This window comes from Uranotaenia lowii, chromosome 2 (genome assembly GCF_029784155.1).
Source record: "Uranotaenia lowii strain MFRU-FL chromosome 2, ASM2978415v1, whole genome shotgun sequence".
NCBI lineage: Eukaryota > Metazoa > Arthropoda > Insecta > Diptera > Culicidae > Uranotaenia > Uranotaenia lowii.
The window spans coordinates 80607353-80630983 of NC_073692.1; the positions used below are offsets into that span (position 1 = coordinate 80607353).

At 34.6% G+C, this 23631-nt stretch overlaps 1 protein-coding gene across 2 annotated transcripts in view; it reads left to right on the forward strand.

Annotated features, from left to right (window-relative positions):
• The window catches only part of LOC129747994 (paired box pox-neuro protein-like), a 142753-nt gene extending 122744 nt beyond the window's left edge, over positions 1–20009 (forward strand). For both annotated transcript variants that reach the window (XM_055742443.1, XM_055742445.1), the window contains 3 exons: positions 9448–9640; positions 18575–19206; positions 19270–20009. In XM_055742443.1, the coding sequence (XP_055598418.1) occupies positions 9448–9640; positions 18575–19206; positions 19270–19572 (1128 nt within the window). In that variant the 3' untranslated portion in view covers positions 19573–20009. The remainder of the gene's footprint in view (positions 1–9447; positions 9641–18574; positions 19207–19269) is intronic.
• Positions 20010–23631: the final 3622 nt, after the last annotated feature.

Below are 23631 nucleotides of genomic sequence, written 5' to 3' on the forward strand. Positions count from 1 at the left end.
TTAAACATTAAATCTTCGCTCAAATCATGAACTTACAGCGAAAAAAGAAGAACTTCATACTGATACGATAAAAATACGATATGAACAAAATATTACCATGAAATATGGCCATATGGCATACTTAATTTTGTTTCATGCAAAAGAACTAGTGATGTAAAAAATTTCACCGAAATTTCAGCATTGACGTCTGCTTAACATCCGTTTCTACCATTTTCAATTCAAAAATATCAAAATATTGCAAGCTTAAATGAAATATAGCTAAAAGCATAGATATGCGCATTTAGCCCGCCGTTTTCGGAAACCGGCTATTTTGACTTCCTTTAATATAAAATTATTTTCACAAAAACTGTAAGAGATTTTAACAGAAAAATTTCTCTAACGTATATAAAACAGATGTCCGCTCATGTGTATATAGTTTTCAGACTCCTATCTATTGGGATATGGGAGAAAATGAGTGCTTTCCTTAATATGCGCATATAGCCTGCCTCTCCCCTACACCAAATTGTCACCTTCAATTGTGCCCCAATGCAGGGTGGCCAGTAAACAAGGAAAACCTGGAATTGAAAATGCAACCGGAAAACTGCGCAAAACATGGAATTTCAAATCATAACCGAGAAAAAATATGTATGGACCGTTTGCCCTATTCATAAATCAATTAATTTATAATTTCCATTAAATTTCAGGGAATCCAAAAATCCTTATCCACCAATAGAATTTGCCGATCAAAACACCCGTGAGAGAGAGAGAGAGAGAGAGAGAGAGAGATTTTCATCCGCAAGCACACTATACTAGCACTTATCAATTTCAAATTTGCTCTTGATAAGTTGTGTACAGAGATGCCAATGTGCCTGATTTTTCAGGTTTTGCCTGATTTTTCAAGGCTCGGCCTGAAAACCTGATAAGGCATTAAATTTCCTTGATTTTTGAAAAAATGCTTGATTTCGCCTAATTTTTGCGAATGTTATGAAAAATTTGTAGTATTGCAGTAACAGGAACTGGATTAGGTACCATTGCTGTAGTGAAAAAATGAAAATGTGGCTGAATCAAAGCAATCGAAAGATTACCTTTAACTCTTATTTAAAAAAGGAAATTAAAGGGAACCTCTCGATTGCTTTGTTTCAATTATTCAATCAAGTAGGCTTACAACTCCTATTAGAGAAAATATATTAGGCGATGATCAAAAAAAGGACATAACTTTCTGGAAATTTTCGTTACTTTAACCTGATTTAGCCTGATTTTTATTTCACCAGTTCCCTGATTTTTGAAAAAAAAAATTTTTTTGGCAACCCTAGTTGTGTATTCCGATTCAAGTTTATGTCTCTTTTAGCGTTTAGGTTAAAGCACATTCAATCAAATGATTTTCGTTTATGCTGAAGGTTGTGGTCACAATTAAAAAATATATTCCAAAACTGAAAAAGCTGTTTTTTTCCGTTAGCTCGTTTTTCCATATGGGGCAGTTTTGCGAGTAGGGGCAGTAGGGGAAAACTGTACAAGACGCACCAGCGGGGTAAGATGGCCCATGTCATTCTTTCTCAAATTTACACTAACCTACGGCTTCGAATGATGTTTTTCTTCATTTTTATTGTAGCAAACAAGCTTTTTCATCATTCAATAGTGTGTGGGGCCGATCTGTTAGCCACACGCACACTGCCTTGATCGTTGTCGAGTGTGTGGCTTTTGTCGGACTTCAACCCGATGCCCGATCTCTGCTGCACGTACATACGAGCCGAGCAACATTGCCGCATTCGTGGGTCAGCTCTCGGCCAAGTGAGTCGCGTGTGTATTGCGCTCGCGTATCGGGTGATTCCCCTACTATGATGTTGCACAAATAGATGAAAAGTTCACAAAATCTACTTTAGTTCTTAGAAACAGAGGAATTAATTGAATCAGCGTGAAACTTGTAATTTTTCATAAGTTACATATAAGGTTTTATGGTAAAACAGCCTGCGCAATCTGACCAAACTTAAGCTTATCGTTTTACCACTCATGTGCACTTTCGGAAGACTATAAATATTTTGTTGTATTTTATTAACTTCCTACAAATTTTATCAAAAATCAATCATATGAAAATTGGGGCAGAATGCCCACAAGACCACGTGTTTTACGCTCAAATTTTGAATGCTGATAACTTTTGAGAAAACCCGAATATCCAAACAAAATAACATTCTTTTTATTTGCTGACTCCCAAATAACGATAACAATACATAATTATAACCAATTTCGTTCTTGTTCGAGTTAAAACGGTGCACCAATATTCGATTCGAAAAAATAATCGGCCGGCATGTTTGCCGCGATATCGCTATATCAGTCAAAAAAATTGAATTTCGTTGCCTACTTGAAGGCGTTTTAAATATAAGGATATTAAAAAGTGTATTTTGAAAAGCGAAATTTTCGATGAGTTTAGCAATACTAAATGATTTTTAGCCAAAGAATGGTAGTTTACAAAAATACGATGAACATGTAATTAAACATTTGGTGTTTCAATAATTACATTCCGTATAATCATTGTTCTTTTTCTTACCACCCTTCATTATTGGTGTGTTCTGTCCACTAGTTTTGGCATTCTACCCCGCGGTTTGTTTTCTGGCTGTTTTATTTTTTTTACAAAAATATAGTCAAAATCGAGTTTATATCATATTTTTTCTTTTCGATAATACGTAAATTTCATCCTTGAATCGTCGCCAACTTTCAATTTTTTTCTTAAATGATTGGTATCGTTATAAATAGCAATTATGCTTAGCTGGTGCGTTTTGTACAGTTTTACCCTACATCGAATTTTTTTGGGGGGGTACTCTGGAATTTTTACGGCCAAGCAATGAATTTGAAAATCACATATTCGATTTAGTACTAAAAGTAAATAATTTCCTGCTACCAAATGGATACATAAATAGAAATATGGATAGAATTATAAGGAACTATATTTTACAGTGTTTCTTCGCATATTGTTTTGCTTAACGATGCAATTTGGAGTCATTATCTTCTTATATCTTATGTCTTAAGTCTTATGTCTTATGTCTTATGTCTTATGTCTTATGTCTTATGTCTTATGTCTTATGTTTTATGTCTTATGTCTTATGTCTTATGTCTTATGTCTTATGTCTTATGTCTTATGTCTTATGTCTTATGTCTTATGTCTTATGTCTTATGTCTTATGTCTTATGTCTTATGTCTTATGTCTTATGTCTTATGTCTTATGTCTTATGTCTTATGTCTTATGTCTTATGTCTTATGTCTTATGTCTTATGTCTTATGTCTTATGTCTTATGTCTTATGTCTTATGTCTTATGTCTTATGTCTTATGTCTTATGTCTTATGTCTTATGTCTTATGTCTTATGTCTTATGTCTTATGTCTTATGTCTTATGTCTTATGTCTTATGTCTTATGTCTTATGTCTTATGTCTTATGTCTTATGTCTTATGTCTTATGTCTTATGTCTTATGTCTTATGTCTTATGTCTTATGTCTTATGTCTTATGTCTTATGTCTTATGTCTTATGTCTTATGTCTTATGTCTTATGTCTTATGTCTTATGTATTAGGTCTAATTTCTTATGTCGATAGACCGGATCGTTTTTCAGTTTCATGCACGGTTGTAGACGATATGACCAAATTATTTGCGACATCTCGAATGCGCTAGCCACTCTTCTGTTCGTCACTGCGGCTTTCGGCTTTCGATTTCCTCCAGAACTAGCCACCTAGTTGTCGACAAACGTTCTCCAAACACTTTTGTTACTTTTGTTACTCTTGCTTGGACGCCATTTTGAGAACTGAAGATCTATTGTCAAAACCCAAAAAGAAGCGTTACTGAATACCAACATCAACAAAATGTGGGGTGTTCAGGTATTTGTAAATGAATGATTAGAAAATATACGGTGAATTTCAGTTGACCACTTTTTGATCCGAACATTCTTTACTTAGCACAAATTTTATATCATACGTTTTAAATGTGCTTAATGAAACACGTTTTATGATATAGAAAATCTAAAAAAACTACGTTTTTTGCTTACAAAGCCTTTTGGAGTTTATTTTACTTTTTTAAAACTTTACTGAAAACGTTTGAAATACATTTTTCTACATGTTACAGGTTAAAGTATTTCCAGCGTTAAACCTCACTATTCATTACATTTTGTGATTCCTATGATATTTCAAACCTTTTGACTAGATTTTTTTCTACCTCTGAGTTCGATTTAATCAGTGATTTTCACAGGTACTTTCACGGTCCTCAAATTTGTAACAGCCTCTTTTCACTTATCGGGAAAGTAATTTTTCATATGATATCGAAAACTGTTAGGTCGCAAATGTGAAAAATGAGGCCCGTTTATGACGTTTGTTCATATTAGCACCGAACTTCTCCATTAGGATTGGAATCAGCACACAACCAAATAAGCCTGGCATCACGCAACAATTTTACGCGTTGACGAGATTGGGTAACGATTTTTGGAACAGAAAAAAGCTATTTCTCCAGACGGGTAGTCCAGTTTTCACGGCTTCTTTTGATTGTGGAAAGCTTTCAACGTTATCGCAAATTAAATGGCAGGAGTTGCGTGATATTTTTTTTTTCTGGACAATCGTTCTTCTGTCAATGAAGCCAGAATACGACCGATTTGGTTGAACTGCCTTTCGCCTATCTCGGCAATAGTAATAAAACAGCTTATCGTCGTTTCTTGGCCGAAACTGATATCACGCCCCTTTACCTAAAGGAAAAAAAAGTCCTAAATGGTCAGCTCCCTCAGACGGACATGGTGCATTTTGGGCTACCGAAACGCAAAGAGCCCTGATGGATGTGTTTTTCCCCATTAATAGGTGGCCAATAAAAATCACAGCTACCGAACTATTGGGTTTGACACCGGCGAGGCAGCAGCTGCCCGAAGGTGACGGGCTATAATTAAATCGAATATAATAATTTTAATCGCCGACGACGACGACGGTACCAAATCGTTGCCCCTGCCCTGTTCTGTGACGTGGCCAATACCTAAAGTTGCACCGTTTTTTGCCCAGGGTTGCTTGCTACTGTTGGGGCAGCAGGGACTCTGTTATTAAAATTAATTGTTCAATCACCTTTTTTTTTGCCCTACTCTGAAGGTAGGAAGACTGGCTTAATAATTAGTGACCCGCTCCCCCAAACCTATCCAGATTCTGGCTGCTCCAATTGGGACAATGTTGACACCAAAAACGTTTAATTCAACACGATTATGGTTCATGTTATTTCTGGCACAACAACACCATCGGCAAAACGTCCATTAAATGGGCTACATATATCATAGCCCAACAAACATTACCATACAACGGCGGTGGAGGAGCAAGAAAAAAAAACAAATCGACTAAACTGTATGCAAATTGAAAGTACAAATTACTTTAATTGTAACCTTTTTGTTTTGTTTTATAGTCATCATCGGTTAATACCATGTGTTTCGTTGCTATTGGTATTGAGTGAGACCTGTAGTGATAAAAATATGATCCATTACCTCAGCTTGAGTTTGGTTGCGAGTGCAAATAAAACTTTATGATAGGCAATCGATCTTTTCTGACTTTACCGGCATTTGGCTGCCTTGAAATAATAAAAAAAAAACAAAAATTCTGAACAGTACCTATCGTCTATGGAACAAGTTTTTTTTAAAAGCGAAATTTCTTGCAAGGCTTTGAACATCAAGTAAGGGAATATGTTTCAAATATTTGTTAAGGAAAAGGTGGTTTACAAGTTCTAACTTAATGTTTTCTGTTTTGAGGAATCAATATAATACTTTAAAGACTTCTGATGGAACAAAAAGTATTGATTCAAGTGTTGTATTTTTTTATTTTTGTTAAAAAATTTCTCGGTTTAGCTCATATTTGCAAGAATGCTGCCCGGGGTTGTTTTGTTGAAAATTATGAAATCAAATGCTTGGATTATGTCAGGTTTATAGATAAAATTGCTTGGATTGCCCGACTGGGTTACGTGCGGAAAGAATTCTGGAAAACTTAGTATAAGTGCATATATACTTTGAGAAAAAAAAAAACACTTATACGTGCTTATACTTTATATCAAAACTTGCAGCAATCCACATGAATATGTGTTGGCTAAAGTTGGCTATTAATTTTCCACTTAAGTAGCCTTATAATATTTAAAACGTATAAAATGTATTCAAAACGAATTTTGGGTTTGGTAATTAACTAGTTGATCCGGTACCTCAATAAATCGTTATTAATGTTTAACTTCACCTAAACATCTTTAAATTCATCGTGCTTCGTGTAAAAAGTGATTGCTGTTTAAGCTTGCTGGCCGAATAAAGGTAACAGAAATGCTGATTTCTCGTGTAAGGAAGTTTAAGTACAGCTAATGGGAGAAGTTGAAGAGTAGTTTACGTATCATTTTTTCAGCCTTTATTCAACCAACTCCATGGTTGGCTCTGCGTACTGCGGCATGCGACCTGTAAGCCGGAGAATTAAAGTTCGGGACAGGTTAAAAATTAACAATATAGAGGGGAAAAAGTGGGTGCCGAAAATCGGACAGACATCGGTCATTTAATATTTTTTTCCGGTTTCTTCGTCAATTGACGTTTAGTCACATTTTGGCTAGATAATTGGATTGCTGATTAAAAACTTAACCTCGATATTTTTTCAGCAATAAATGTTTGTTGGGATGTTGATTTATGTTCGATACAATTGCTTCAAAGTTTTTCTGTAAAAGCGATTCGAATACAGTTTTTGGCGTTAAATAGATTTCTGTTCTCGTTTTGGAAAAGCCTTGTTTGTACATATAAGTTTATTCAAATGACAGCGATTTTTAAAACGTCTCTTCATGCGTCATTTTTTACAGCCTTTGGTGTTTTTACATCTGAAAAGACGACAGATTTTGTTAATTTCAAATTGCTTCGGTATTAGATCGCAGTTCTAGAATTTCTTCTGCCAAACCTGTGGGTCTGGATTGATAGCAATTCCATATTAAGAAGAATCTGCAATCCAACAGACAATAAATCTTTTGAGATCTGGAAAAAAGCTTAGGTACAGTTGTGTCCTTGATGTCAACAAACGTCTAACAAAATTAACCTACTGAATCAAACCAATCGAAAGATTCCCTTAAATTCAACCAAGGCTTTTAGAAACACAAGGTTCTCCAACTTTCACAGTAAACAGGTGAGGAGTGAGCGGGCGCTCAATGAGTTTGTTTACAATCATAAGAATATTTTCTCAGCTGTTCTGTGGTTTGTTGGTAAACAAACTTCATGAGTTCCGCAGTTGCAAAACCAAAATGGTTGTATCGGGAGTTTGACATACGGTAACACCTCCTATATGTAAACACCTTGAATTCAACCAAAGGTGATATGTTTAGAGCAAGTTCACTGGTGTTGGGAAAAAGTTGTAGAAATTTTGACACTTGTAGCATATTTTGAAAATTTTACCATGCAAAAAAGTTTTCAAGATTGTTGGGCGTTGTATTTTTTTACAGCACTGTTTCTATTTTGCCGTTTGTGATAGAAATATTGCTATTTTTGCATCACAGCATGCGGAAATACAACACGTGTTGTATAAAAACTTGAAGGCGACAGATCTGAAAAATGTTTTTGCATGGCGAAATTTTCAAAATGTGCTAAAAGTGTCAACATTTATACCATTTTTTTCCAACACCAGTGAACTTGCTCTTAGAATAGTATTTTTATATCCTTGAATTCAAACACGGTCATGATTGTTTTGATTACCTAGATTCAGTAAGTTAATTTGTTTTGTTGACATCAAGGACACAACTGAAAACCTCGAAACGATCTTAAATTCTAGCGCTGACACAATTTCTCTCGTTGAAATTATGTTATGCAATTCACCCCATGCATAATGGACTGTTGAGTTTGTTATTTTTTAGATGTTTTGATAAGTGTAGCAATAAGGTTGAAAACACAATACCCCGTATTAGATTATCACAGTTTTAAATTGATGGTCGATTTTTATGAAATTGTTTTAAAAGTTCAGTCTATTACCTACAGTTCAATTAAAATGTTTAATTACATAAAAAAACTTATTTAAGTCAGTTGTTTTGTAGACCAAAGTTCAATCGTTTTCATCAGCGTGCTAAAAACGGCACAATTATAGACGAACCCATTCGAATCAATAATTACTGCCATTACAGTTTACAACTGTTTTCTTCCCATTGTGCTTTTGTTCCTTCAATTGACTTCCATCGCCAATGAACGTCAAATAAAAAAAAAACGCTGTCGATGGGTTTGGGAAAACATTGCAGATTATTTTATTATGATAATAAAGGGGGTCTGGTCAAGGACTGAAAAAAAAAGAATCAGAGAAAAAAGAAGCACCACCGAACACCAAAAACAGGTGCAACTTCGATACCGAATGGGACTTTGATTTTAGATTACCTTCCTTTATTTTGTTCGAATCGCGTTGGTCCTGGCATAATTTACATACTACGCTCATGTTTTTCTATTATTTATGGTTAAATTAACACCTTTCCATTGGTCATCGGCAGAAGGGGGTGGATCCCGTCCGAGTCGATTGAGCACAGGGAACGGGTGGTGGTAATTTGATTTTATGCAATTATGATGACTGGCTCGAATAATCATAGGTCATGGAACGGACCCGTGGCGGGAAACAAATCGGAACGTCTCCCTGTGCCAGTAAGGTTGATCAGAGATCATTATTCAAATTTTTCCACCCCATAGGGAAGCTCGATTTTGTCCGAGTAGAGTGGAAGGAAGAAACATTGGTGCAGCGATCGAAAAAAAAACGAACTGACATTGTTTCCATTGAAAACTGAAAAAATTGTTCAAATTTTGGGTATGCTATGAACAAATTTCATCATAAAGCTTAAATTTAGGCTTTTTTCAGTTTTCATACCATTTCAACGATTTTGTTCCAGTTCCGGAGTCCATGTCACGGATATAAACTTTTAAATAGCTACTAGGTAACTACCAAGCAGCACACTGGCGTGTCGTTTCCCCAGATTTATGGAGCAATTGCCAAATTGCTACCTTCGGGCAGGTCCCTCGTTTTATGACTTCCTGCCGCGCCGAGGGGTTTCGGCCTTAAACGAAGTGAAAATTTGTTCTAAATTGAGTGAGTCGCCAGATTCCGGAAGCGAAAGCATGCAACACACGCGATGAAATTCCAGTGAAAAGCTCGCTTCCAACTGGCTAACTGTTAGAGAGTCATTTATTCGGGTGGTTTGGGCTAGCCTTATCGTAGATCGTCGTGAGGTGATTGAATGCTGATTTTACAAGACGTTTTGTTTCGTTTTAATGGCGAGGAAATAATCGCTTTGTACACCGAGCAAACTGCGGAAAAAGCTTTTTAGCATTTTCCTCTTTTGCCTTTCTTGGTTGAAAACGATGTCATCTACAAGGAAAGGAATAAATCCATGATTCTATGACGATGAATACAATTAATTTCTTTTATTAAAATCAATGTGAATACTTTTCCTATTACTAATCAGGAAATTTCATTTTAATTTTTTTCTTAATGACAGCAAGTGGCAACGCCAACGGTGGTGAAGAAGATACTCCGCATCAAGCAGGAAAATCCGGGAATGTTCGCCTGGGAGATCCGGGATCAGCTGCTAGCCCAACGGATATGTGACCCCAACACGATACCCTCGGTCAGTTCGGTCAACCGGATACTGCGGAATGGAGGCCTTTGGACCGACGATATGACCTCAAATGGTGAGTTTTTTTTTGGTGTAATTTTGTGTGTGACTTCAACTTCTTTTTAAGAATTTTAATTCAAAATGGTATAACACAAAAAGGGCCTCGAAGAACGGTGGAGTGGAATTATGAAATTTCAAATGTTATCTCAGCTCTTAATAAGAACTTTCTCTAATTCTTCAAGCAGGGCTCTCTTCTTCAGTTATAAGAGTGTATATTGTTTTTGAGTTTTTTTACGTTCTCAAAATAGTAACTGAATAAGTTTGACAGGGTGGCCAGCTAACCAGTAAAACCGGGAATTGAAAACCAAACCGGGAAAACCGGGAAAAATCCTGGGATTTCGAATCGAAACCGGAAAAAATTCCATTGGACAACTTATAGAATTCCAATCTGTTGAATTATTTATAAACCTATTGAATACTTAAGTTAAAAATTTCTCGAGCATAAGCTATCTTCTTACTGATAATGCAGTGAATCGCAAAATAGTTTTGTTAAAATAAATGAATAAATGTAATGCCTTAGGGCACATTCTTAATGAATCATGAATCTTAGGGAATAAGGAAAATCTATGTAATATTTCGACTTTTATGTAGTTATGTGAATTTATACGTTGAAATCAATTAATTCATTTTTTTTCTAAATTGACATCTCGAAATTCAAGAATGATGCGTAACATCTTTCTTATATGGTGAAATTATACACCGATCCAGAATAAGTGGTGTTTAAAACTTCATCAGATGCTCATTAAAATAGATGTTCAACATATTATTCAGCACACAGTTTCATCATAACCATACTTAATATGTTTTTTACATTGAAAAAATATTAAAAAAAAATCTTAAAAAATCCGAATTTCTTCGTTTGTGTCTTATGTACTGAATCTCCTTACCTACTACTAAAAAGTTCTAAAAAGTTCTAAAAAGTTCTAAAAAAAAAGTTCTAAAAAATTTGTTCTTAAATGAAAAATCAAATTACTGACGGGCGCAAAAAGCATGAGGAACTTATCTTACATGATTTAGGAAACAGATTTTTACAAGTAAATCGGGACCGGAATTTATACGAAAATACGTGGAAAATGCGAAAAAATAAGAAAAAAATTCAAACTTAGTGGCCACCCTGTTATTTGGATTGTTTTTTCAACAAATCCATATAAAGTAATGAGAACATTGGCTAGTGTTTTTCAACTCCAATATATTTGGTTCTATGATTCAGACTTTTTACTTTTTTCTCTACCTTTTTTTATAATCAAAAGTTTAAAAACAAAGTGGTTTAGTTTCAATTCAAAACCTTATTCATCCATTGATTCCTTGTATTTTGCTTTCATTCGAATAAAAGATAATTTTTTGTAGATTCAAATTAATTCTTATTTAGACGATGGCATTGAATTTAACAGGTGATTTAGAAAGTTACTTTTTAATGAATTATTTACTTATATTAAATAACCTATTTAGTATAATTTTTATAAAAAGCTTAACTGGGAGACCAAAAATACAAAAATATGAACAAATCTCGCATCAGCATTCATTAAATCGTATGAAAAAAATGTAAACAAATAGTTATATTATAAAAAAAAAAAAATACAAAAAACCGACATAAACTAGTTGCAACTTTTTTCCATTTATAATATTTGTAGACTGGTCAACATATTCTAGTTGTAAATTACACATTTTGAGCTGTTTTTATAATTTTTGCATCAGTATTCTGTGAATTTTTAAGATGTTTTCTACGATGTAATGAAAGCTCACGCGAGAAATATAGCTTGAGCAACCAAATAGAAAGATAAGCCTTTAATGAAAAATCTGTCTGTCAAAAACTATCTAGCCCCTGTTGGAATCTAGATCGTCTACTCTACTGGAAAAGACTTTCATTTTGGATTTAATAAAGCTAGTAATTTCAAATCATAAAGTGTATGAGCTACTGAATCATTTTTAAAAATTTCGGAACCATATTAAATATTTAACACACAAAAAAACCAATTTGAAAAGCAAATTTGAGCCCTGAATAGTTTCAAAAATAGATAAGGGTTTCGAAATTAAAATTTGAATAAGGGTTTACAAATTTTAAGGTTGGATATGAAATTAAGACTCGAAATTTAGATCAATATGACAAATCACAAAATCAAGCTCAATTTTAACATTATGAATCTTCAATGATTTCTAAAAACTAAATGTTCACAGGTAATCATACCGCTTTTACATCAAAAGTTTTAAAGTTGTAGTCTGAATTTTTTTTCGGTTTCACCAGTTATTTTTAATTTTACAAAAACATACGATTTTCACCATACTAAGAAAAAGGGGAAAGTTGCAACAAACTTTGTTTATTTTTTTAAATAAAAAATCATATGAAAACGTTATGAAAATTTATAGTTTTTTTATATAAATGTGAAGTCATAACGAATAAAGCACCAATCGCAGTAATTTTTGGCTTTGTTCGTATTAAATTTTACATTTCTTCTGTCCAATTTTTTTTTTAAAGAAATACCATATCTAAGGTTGCTGCATACATTTAGGGGTAAAAAATACTATAAAAAATTTACTAGCACAAATCATAAAAAATCATGTTGGGATGGATGAAATTTTGAAATTGAAAAATTTTGAAATTAAAATTAAACGTGTGATGCAAAACAATCATATTCCAGAATATTGAAACGAGATTTAAAGGTAAACCTTTGATTTGCACTTGAAAAATTTTAGCCTGGACTGGTAACTGAACTATGTAAATATTCATTTAAAAAATTTGGTGACCGTCTGAGAAATATTTTTTCACTAACACTGTTGGTATAGGATAATAAAAGCAATATAAAGCTGGTAGGTGATATCATAACGCTAATCCGTCATAGTTTTTTCTTTTTTTTCGGCATTGAAAAATGTTAAAACTTGCAAATCTACTGCTCGATTTTTTAAATTTTCTATGAAAATCAAAAACCTTAAAAAACTATCTTATGATGTGTGAAACTAAATCATACAAATTTTGTTATCCTAAAGTGGTAACTATATACATTATATTAAACAAAAAATAAAAAAATGTATAAGTGATGTGGTTTACAAAAGTTGCATCTAACCCTACTGTTGCATGCCCCGTTCGACGGTACTGGAAACGAGAATCATAATAAAAAGGTTAATAAAGCACTTAGATAGTATATGATTGAGTGTAATCTGTTCTCAAAATTTGCAGGGAAAAAAAATGTAATTCGAATATCAATCAGTAGCCATTAACATCAGACTGAAACTGAATACCTACTAGAAATGATAATTAAATTTCGAATCATTTATCCTAATTCATATGGATTTTGATTTGTGAATCCGTAATCACCCATTACCCCCCCCCCCCCCCCCCCTCCCATAGTTGATGATTGTTTTCAAAATTTTATAGTTAAGATGCCAGAACTCAACATTAAAATTCAGTAAAAAAGCTAGAAATAAACTAATTTTTTTTCCGAACTTCATCTTGAAATGCTGAATTTATTTTTTATATCCACATCATATTTTATCACAATAAAATCATAAATATTGTGGAGTTTTCCTTATAAAATGCTAGAATGTTTTTAGAGATTGAGTTATAGTAACAATTTTCGATAGGACTTCACAGAATAAAGTTGACTTACTAAAATTGCTTTAATAACCCTTTTGACTCTCACTTTTACGGTTAAAATTCATACAATTTTGATAAAAACCTGATATATTTTTTTTTATTTATGCATTTTAGAACCGGAAAATCATGAAAACTCAATCGGGAAAACCGAGAAAAAAGAGAATTTAAAAATGGAAACTCGCTGGCCACCCAAATTTGACAAAAATCAATCATTGATATCATTCTGCAGTGTCACCAGAAATATAAACAGATTTCTTTTAATGAAATTCAACTTTTTTTAGAAGTTAACCATTGAATGTGAAATCCTAGAAATGTTACAGTCTTATTTTCATAATCACATTAACTTTCTTATTTAGATTCAACGATCTCAAATAGATCAAACCCAACTCTAAAATTTTTGGTATCAGTTTCAAAAATCATTTTTGCAAACCAATTAGGGTGACGAACCTATTTTGGACTGCTTTGGGAAGAGGCTATGCTATTTTCTGAAATAAAAAAGTACATGTTAAAATTTTTGACTGCTTTATCGATTCATTACGAAGATCAAGGCTGGTGTAGTCAAGTTATATTTGATCCCGATAATTAATTCCTGAACTAACTTACTAATATTTTCCCCCAGCCTCTATTTAGGTGCGCTTATTTGTTGTATATTTCCCATTACAACCATCTGTTTTTTCTACAACTTTTTTGCTTTGAAACAATAATTTTCGATGAGAATAGAGTAAAAACAGAAAAACTCCCCTGTTATATGTTTCAAATGTTTTGAAAATTCCGACAACACACTGCAATCTTGACAAAAAATTTTTTGCAGTGTTAAATACTGGCCAACTGGCTTGTCTTTAAGATCAATTTTTAGAACGCAAATCTCCTTCTGGCGACCCAATGATAAGTTAAGAAAGTCTCACATCATCAACTCCGCGACATCAATTGATGTATTTTGACTTCCAAAACCTCACTGAAAAATTCACAAAAGTTCAGTCTTATCTTTGAAACAGCTTTTGTACTGCGAAAAAAATTATCATTGCAGTAAATTCTTCAACATTTTTTTTCCAGAATTGCATAACCACAAGGGCTGATAAACTACATTTTTATTACTTTTCGCTTGTAATTTTTACATATTTCAACAATTTTTTCCTAAGTTTTGAATCATGTTAAGACTATCTTATAGCTAAAGTTGAATATATTATTTGTTAAAATTGTTGCATTATTAACTGAGACATTTCAAATGTTACAAACATTCAACTCAGTTATATATTTGCCGATTTCTTGTTGTTTTTTCCCAGCCCCTACTTTAGACGGGGTTTATATTTCGTCTCTTCTACCTAACCAAGTATATTTTTTCTCGATAATCAACCCTGAATGGTTATAGCTTTTAAACCAAACTGTCAATAATTATTCATGAAGCATCAAAAATAATTACTTAATAAAAATTTGGTGCATGCCCAGTTTTTTCATGTTTTTAAACTTCTTTAAGCTGTAGCTTTTGACAACTGCTTATCAAACAGTTGCCTTTAATGTATATTGTAAGATTAAAGTGGTTTGAAGCTTATTGCAAAAAAGTAAGTTGAAACAATGATTGGCTTGGTTTTATGCCGATTGAAGTGAATCTCGTCTGAAGGCGGGTTTGGGCTTTAGCGAGTTGATTTAATAAAAAAAATGCCAAAATTCCAATATTTATTTATTTTAAGCAATTGAAATGGTGTGCATAATACTTTTTATATAGCCGTACAAATTTTTATTACGTTCATGAACATTCAACAGCTAGTTTAATACTCAAGTTATGTTGGGTGGTCCAATATAAGTCCTTAAGGAATCAGGTAGGACTTATTTTCGCCATGGGTCAAATAGCTATTAAAACAAGTTTTTTTGGTTCTTTGAGCTTGCAAACTAGTTTCCAAGCGTTTTATCCCAGCTGTGAACGTGTTTGTAGTTTTTAAATTCATCACAGCTAGGCAGAAAACTTCTTGGAAGTTGACTCCAATAATGGCACGTCCTCCTAAAATTGGCTTTATTTGGCCCAACTGTAAAAATCAAAACTTTATTTTCAATTTGCTAGCCCTTATAAGCATATTTAAATGGAATCTTAGATATGATTAGAATCATAAGAATTAGCTTTAACTATATTTGTTCAAAATGTTGATGATAAACATGATTTATGAGAGAATGATTGGAAAAAAGCTGCAAGGTGGTCCAAAATATGTAACTGGTCCAAAATAACCCTACAACCCTATGTACCATGTCTTGGGTATACATTTTGCGCCTATAGCTATGCAATGATATGAGAATCTGAAGGATACAAAAATAACAAATATTTCATGACACGTTTCTCCTTTTATTTCCTACTCAATTTTGGAAACACGTTTGATGGATCAATTTAGTGTTCTTGAACACAAATGCCTGTACTTTTCATTTATACATTGCGGCTGAAATTCGAGAATTGTCGTTTTTCGCTTGTCGCGAATGTGCTAGTTTGGAAAAACAGTTTAGCTTAGTTTAGTAAATTTTGAATCAAATTTAGCATCAGTCAATTTTTTTTAAATTTTGCCTTAGCAACGCCATAATCGTATTGCTGTAATGCACTTGTTACATTTTCCTGAAAGTTTTATCGGTTGATTGTTTGGTTTACTACTATCGTTTGGTATTGGTACAACTATTATCTCATCCTATTGCTTACAAACTTTAAGCTGATGTAGAAATATAAAAAAAATTCAAGAACTTTTCATTTTGATGCACCGGACGCTCCATATAATATTGATGATGTTATTATTTACATATTGAGAAATGTGGCTATCAAATTTTGGTTCGTTGAAGTCGCTTAAAACAAGGCGACGAACTTGATCGATCGAGATTAAATACTGCTGAACAAACCTTTTAAAAACCTGTTTTGACGTTCCAACCTAAGCCGGTATTTATTTATGTTTAGATTTTCAAATGCCTGTCTGAAACATTAGTGTCTATAACATTTCTATCAACACATCAAATTCATTCGATCGAAAACTTACCCACATTGCCCTACCATTATATAAACATAATTCCGCTGTAATTGATACATGATTCGTGTTAATCGATCAGCTATCATGTTAATGTGTCAGATTTCGTTTTGGTATTATGTTATACCCAGTATTCAACTGGATCCTTTGCGGCAATGTTTTAACAGCGCTCAATAATTGAGACATAACATTACCACTGATTTAGGACTTAATCAAAAACGAAAATTACTTCAAGTGAACTGTAAGCCGTGTAATCTGCCAACACGTTAGCTTATCATCTTCTCGCTCGAAACATTGTTCAGGTGGGCTTCAAAACCGAGCAAAAAACCCTTTCTACCACGTCAGCACTAACCGAGAATTTGCATCTCATATCCCTGAAATGAAAGACCTGGAAGTACCGATTCGCGCCTTCTTTTCACACCATCATCGGTAATCGCCATTGAGGTGGTTAAAAGAGCCGAGCCGGGTCAGTCAGAAACAAAATATACGAGAACCTTTCCTTAACGCGCACTCCGAGGCCAACCAAAACGGCTTGTTAGATGCGAAAATTTCCTTCCCTTTTTCCTGCCCCACATAATTGTAGCGAAAGGCTCAGACAGGCGAGGAAAGTTTGTCGAATATTTTTTTTCGGAATTGCAAGAACATGCAGTAGGTAGGTACCTACATCTGGAGTCTGATTGCGCCCGGCTAATGATAACTCAACTGAGGCGCTTCTTCGTGCTTGCGCACAGACGCAAAGTCGGCACCTTCAACGAGCGATTACGCTTTTACAAACATGATCATTATCGTACAACGAAGGGTGGAGCAGTACTTGAAAAGTTTGCAGCACGTGTACGTAAAGAAATATGAGCACACTCGTTACTCATTACCCAGGCAAGCCCAAACATCCTCCGGCGGCCGGCGGCTGGACTCGTGCTTGGCTGGATGTGTGGTCATATTTTCTGATGGATGGCAAAAGAGACACCGAAAATGCAAAAACAGCAGAGACACCTTTCTGTGATAAGTTCTGTGGAATAATTTTTCCTGGAGATGGAGGCGAACTCCCGAAAAGTGAATATGGAGCAAAACCTGGAATTATAAAGAAATTGCTGTCTTCGGGAGACAAGTGTATGATCGAGGTTAATTTGGCCGCTCGAATTTCTGATCAGTCAAACTAACGTTGTCATTATCGACAGGTTGTCGAATAATTGGTTAATTGTTGAGATGGGGAAATGTTCGAATTATGCATTGAACTCCTGGATGGCATTGAAATTAATAGTTTTGATTTGTGGTTTTAATGATTTGGAATGTTACCAGACCTAACAAAATGCTGTAGTTATTATTTATTTTATGTTGTTTGAGTTAGAAGTGGACATTCCAAGTTTTGTTGGAATAGGTACACAGAAAGAAAAATGTAATCTTACATTGCACGTTTTCACATCATCGCCACGAAAAATATGAAAAAGAGTATAACATTTAAAGGCTAAGATGAACTTTACATGTCACCGCATGCGAATTCCAGCGTCAACGTCAGTTTGCCAATTCTGTTTTGTTTTCGTTCCTATTGGATTCCCAACGAAGGCGAACTTCATCAATTAGCTTGTAATTTCATGTAAATCTTGACGTTCGCAACATTCGACCGTCTTTTGTTGTACCTGCTCGTGTGCTGTTCGCTTCTGTTCGAATCGAGGTGGAGCATGCTGAGTTTTAAAGCAAGTAAGTGAGAAATAAAACTCAATACCCTTCTAATTATTGTAATTATTATATCCAATAGTCAATTTTATTTGTTCCAGAAAAATGCCACTTGAATTCAACGAAAGCTCGGGCTACCGCAAGTGCATGACAACTAATTTTCCTACCAGCATGTCATTCGCCGTTGCCGCCGTCGGGGGAATAGCACAAAAAAAACGGTTTTCGTGAAAATTTATTGAATACCAATTTTTCTTGTGAACAAATAAAATGTTTGTGTAACAAATTAAAATCTCCTATCGACAAATATCGATGCTTTTCTTATTGGATAAACAACCATACCAAAAAGAACGATTGGAAATGTAGGTTTACAGTAAACAAATCAGTTGAAGACGATGGGAAGTTTACATGAATTAAGCCGTATTGATACATGTAAATACCCGATTCCCTTCTACCCATGCAGCTGCATGTAATGTTACAAGGATTTTTCTAACTGTGTAGTTAGAAGCATAACGCGTATGATTGATAACAGAAAACACTACATTTTTTTATCATGGAAGAGGCAAAAAATGGTTTTAATTTTCACTTTTTTTCCGTTGATAAATCAGAATATAGATTTTAATCATTCTAAGATTAGTTTGAAATCGAGTTTAGTTTGATATTTAAACATAGATTTACATTCTTTTAATGTTTCCTTTTTCAGAGCAAATGATGCGCGAGTCGTCCCATTCGTCAACGTTCATGGCATCAAAAAACATGTCACATCCCATCTACAGCCAAACTTTGGAGCAGCATCAAGCCTTGCTGAATCAGTATCGCTACAGCATGGCATCTTCTGTCTCTCCTGAAGGCAAATTGGTTCATCCGCATCCATATAACCCCTCCCAGATGCCGGCAACTCCACCTGTTCAGAAGACGGCAGCAATCAACATAATCCAGCACGAGGGAATCACTCCGACCAAACTCGATCCTGCCAAGCATCATGAATCGGCGCCCAGCTCACCCAAAGGAGCAGAATCCAAAAGTGAACCATCTTCATCGAGTTCGACTCCCGTTGCCCTGCCGCCTCAGATGGCCTACCTTCCGAAGCACTGGATCTGGAACACTAGTCTTTTCTACGCCGCCAATCGGAGCGTAGCTGCCGGTGCTGATCCGGCGGCAGCCTTCCCGCATGGTTATTTTGCGTACGGAAACCCGTTTGCAACTTCCGGCGGATTTGCCGTCCAGCGGGAGAGCTACCGTAATGATGGAACCAGTTCCAACACTAGTTCCTCGCCCGTTCAAATCACCGACGTCAACTCCGATGATTCTTCGGATAACCACGATGATCTTAGGGTAAACCATTAACTGAGCTTAAATTTCAACAATCGATTACTGATATTCCTTTTCATTTTACAGACCAGCATGTCCAAGAAGCGCAACCCTTACTCGATAGAGGAGCTGCTCAAGAAGCCCGAAAAGCGCCAAAAGCTAGACTCCGTCACCATCACCTGTGTGCCAGCTCGCCAAGGACCCACCAACAGCAGCACCGCAGACGATTATCATTCGCCGTCGGCATCGCCCTCGAAATCAGTGACGCCCCCACTTTCCGGAGGCCGCCCCTTTCGCAACACCGGATCCCCCAGCGAAGAAACCGGCATCAGTTTGGTCAAAGCGAAACCGATCGATCCCGTTAGTGAAAATATTGAAATTTGTGATTGAGCAAGCTGTGTACATTGATTGTGAATCCACCCATGACTTGCCATAATCTGTAGCGTTTGTTGAACTAGTTTTGTACGTACTGTTGTTTTAGGCGAATCTCTTTGTACATAATACTGCAACTAACTACTACCTTAAGAAACTAAAACGAATCATCCCCTCCCCACTGAACCTGTAAATCCCACTCTAGGTTAAGCGTAACTTATTAACAAAGATCTTGAAAAAACGTACTGTTTAAGCGGCAAAGCTTCCTGTATTCTACAAGAAAAAGAAACCCCTCACTTTTATTGTACAGATAACTGATCAGCATTAAACCAAGAAGCTAAAACCTGAACGACAAATGTCAGTTAATAAGCAAGAAAACCCCGAATGTGTAAGACATCTACAAACAAAGAGAAAAAAAAACTCACGTAGACTAATTGTTTCAATAAACAGCCGAAGCGAATGACTGTAATAAATTAAACCATAATTTGTGTTTTCTTCATTTCCATCCATAGCAATCCAGATCACAAATCCGATACGGTACGGATCCCGATTATAAGAGCAAAAATGCAGTCCCCGAATGTTGTTTTCCGTAGATTGATCTCTTGTTCCAATCGAGTGGGGTAAGTTGATCAGTAGGAGCACCAGGTGACAACATTTTGTCTGTCCTCCACCTGCTTCACTTAATGCCAAAAATAAAATCAAATTAATTTAGCTACTCTAACTCCTAAATAAAATTAGGACAAATTCGATTGTTTCGAAATACTTTTGCCGCTTTTAAATTACATAAAACATCTGACGCATATATTAAAAGCAAAATATTAACACGACGACTTTCCTTTGCGGTTAGGGTTTATATGACACTGACTGTGCTTTTTCGACGCGATATCTCAGGAACGGCTAAAGCTAGATAGGGTAAAACTGTACAAGACGCACCAGCTAAGCATAATTGCTATTTACAGCGAAACCAATCATTTAAAAACCAAATTGAAAGTTGACGACGATTCAAGGATGAAATTTACGTATTATCGAAAAAAAAAAATATGATAAAAACACGATTTTGACTATATTTTTGTAAAAAACTAAAACAGCCAGAAAACAAACCGCGGGGTAGAACGCCAAAACTAGTGGACAGAACGCACCAAACAGGAAGGGTGGTAAGAAATAGAACAATGATTATACGGAATGTTATTATTGAAACACCAAATGGTTAATTACATGTTCATCGTATTTTTGTTAACTATCATTTTTTGGCTAGAAATCATTTAGCATTGCTAAACTCATCGAAAATTTCGCTTTTCAAAATAAACTTTTTTATATCCGTAAAGATTAAACGCCTTCAAGTAGGCAACGAAATTCAATTTTTTGGCCTGATATAGTGATATCGCAGAAAACATGGCGGCCGATTTTTTTTTCTAGTCGAATATTGTTGCATCGTTTTAACTCGAACAAGGACAATATATGTTATAACTATGCATTATTATCGTAATTTGGGAGTCAGCAAATAAGAGAATGGCATTTTATTTTGATTTTCGGGTTTTCTCAAAAGTTAACAGCATATAAAATATGAGCGTAAAACACGTGGTCTTGTGGGCATTCTGCCCCAATTTTCATATGAATGAATTTCGACAAAAATTTGTAGGAAGTTAATAAAATACAACAAATTATTTATAGTCTTCCGAAAGTGCACATGACTGGTAAAACGATAAGCTGTAGTTTGATCAGATTGCGCAGGCTGTTTTACCATAAAACCTTATATGTCACTTATGAAAAATTACAAGTTTCACGCTTATTTCCTTAATTTTTCTGTTTCTAAGAACTAAAGTAGACTTTGTGAACTTTTCATCTATTGAATGATGAAAAAGCTTGTTTGCTACAATAAAAATGAAGAAAAACATCATTCGAAGCCGTAGGTTAGTGTATATTTGAGAAATAATGGCAAGGGCCATCGTACCCCGCTGGTGCGTCTTGTACAGTTTTCCCCTACATGAAATTTTTTGACTTTTCCTTAAATGAGAAGCTCTAGAATGTCTCATTTTTTTAATTTTTTTTGGGGTAACCAGAGTCACCTTAAAAAAAAGACATATAGCCGGTTAGGGTCATATAGACCCGAATTATTGTTTTGATTATAAAATCAAAAGTACTGAACCGTAGCCAAAAATATTAAGAAATATTATAATTTATACCCCTAAATGTATGCAACAACATTGTCCATCTTTTGATTATAAATGTTTTTTGAAAAAAAAAACCTCGAAAAAATCAGTTTAGTCCTAACAAAAAGTACGGTAAAACTGTACTAGACGCACCAGTGGAGTAAGATGGCCCATGCCATTCTTTCTCAAAAATACACTAATCTATGGCTTCGAATGATGTTTTTCTGAATTTTTATTGTAGCAAATGAGCTTTTTCATCATTTATTAGTTGGAAAGTTCACCAAAACTATTCAGTTATTAGAAACAGAAGATTTAATGGAACCTGCGTAAAACTTGTTATTTTTAAATTTAAACTAAAAACAATTATATCGAAATTGGGGCAAAATTCGCGCAAGACCACGTGTTTTACGCTCAAATTTAAAATGCTGTTAACTTTTGGGAAAACCCGAATATCAAAACAAAATGTCATTCTTTTTATTTGCTGACTCCCAAATAACGATATGAATACATAATTATAACAAATGTCGTCCTTGTTCGAGTTCAAAAGGTGCACCAATATTCGACTCGAAAAAGATATCCGCCGGCATGTTTGCCGCGATATCAGTCAAGAAATTTAATTTTGTTGCCTACCTGAAGGCGTTTCACCTATAAGGATGTAGAAAAGTGTATTTTGAAAAGCGAAATTTTCGATAAGATTAGCAATAATAAATGTATTTTTGCCAAAGTATGGTTGGTTTTCAAAAATACGATGAACATGTAACTAAACATTTGATGTTCCAACCCCCCCCCATGAGGGTTCAAAAAAGCAAGCGAGGTATTCTACTCTCCACTCAAAATTTTAAATTCATAATGAAATTATCATAATAGGTATAGCAATGTTATTCAAGAGTAACAATCTAGACTAAAAACTAATGCCAAAACCTCAATAACCCATTCCAAGTTTAAAAATCTGCTACAGTTTTGCAAAACTTTCTCACTTGTTTATAGAAATTCAGGTCTGAATATTATATTTTATACTAACCCATCCGAGACGGAGGCCTTTATGCGACATTGAAACTCGATGTATTTTACTCTTAGATAACTTTTATGATGATTGATTTTCAGCAAAATCAATTCTCAATACATTTTTCCTTAACTTTGCGGATTCCGTTGGTATAAAGATAATATTTTACCGAGAAATAGTAAACTCATAATAAATGATTGTTCTAACAAAGGCACAAAAATTCCATTGCACACACGGCGTGCAATCGATCTCGAGCGGGTTTAACCCATTTTGGAGGTTCTGGTTAAGTTTTTTCTTAACCAAAATTATATTTATAATTTTGTTTTTTTGATTTTGTATCCAGTTAAGGATTCTTAATTTTCAGTTCGAATAATCATGAGAATTAAAAAATTAAAAGCTAATTTGAAATCCTGGTTCAAACTTGGTTTTGCGTTTCACATTAAATTTGAATCGTGTTTTTCGGAAATCATATGCATTTGCAATATTTTGATAGTAGTTTTCCGAGAATGAAAAAAATAAGAATTATGTTTTAAATTTCAATACGAGTTTCTCAAATTACACAAAATTAATACATTTAAAGCAGGGGTCGGGGAACTTTTTGAATCATTACCCCAAAACATTTTTTATTTAAGTTGATATCACCCCATGACGAAGAGCAAAAAAACGTATCCGTAAACACAGCTCTCAAAGCGTGTTATTTGAATGCCTCAAGGGGAAATATGCACTTCTGCGTATTCCGCTTAATTCTTTACTTTCGAAATAAAACCAACAAATTCATAAAATTTCAAAAGAAAATAAACACTTTTCACTGACAAAACATTCACTGTTACCCCCAAGAATTTCACTTTTACCCCATTTGGGGTAATTTACCCCGGTTCCCCGACCGCTGATTTAAAGCCTCTAAATGGCGATCCATAATTGAAA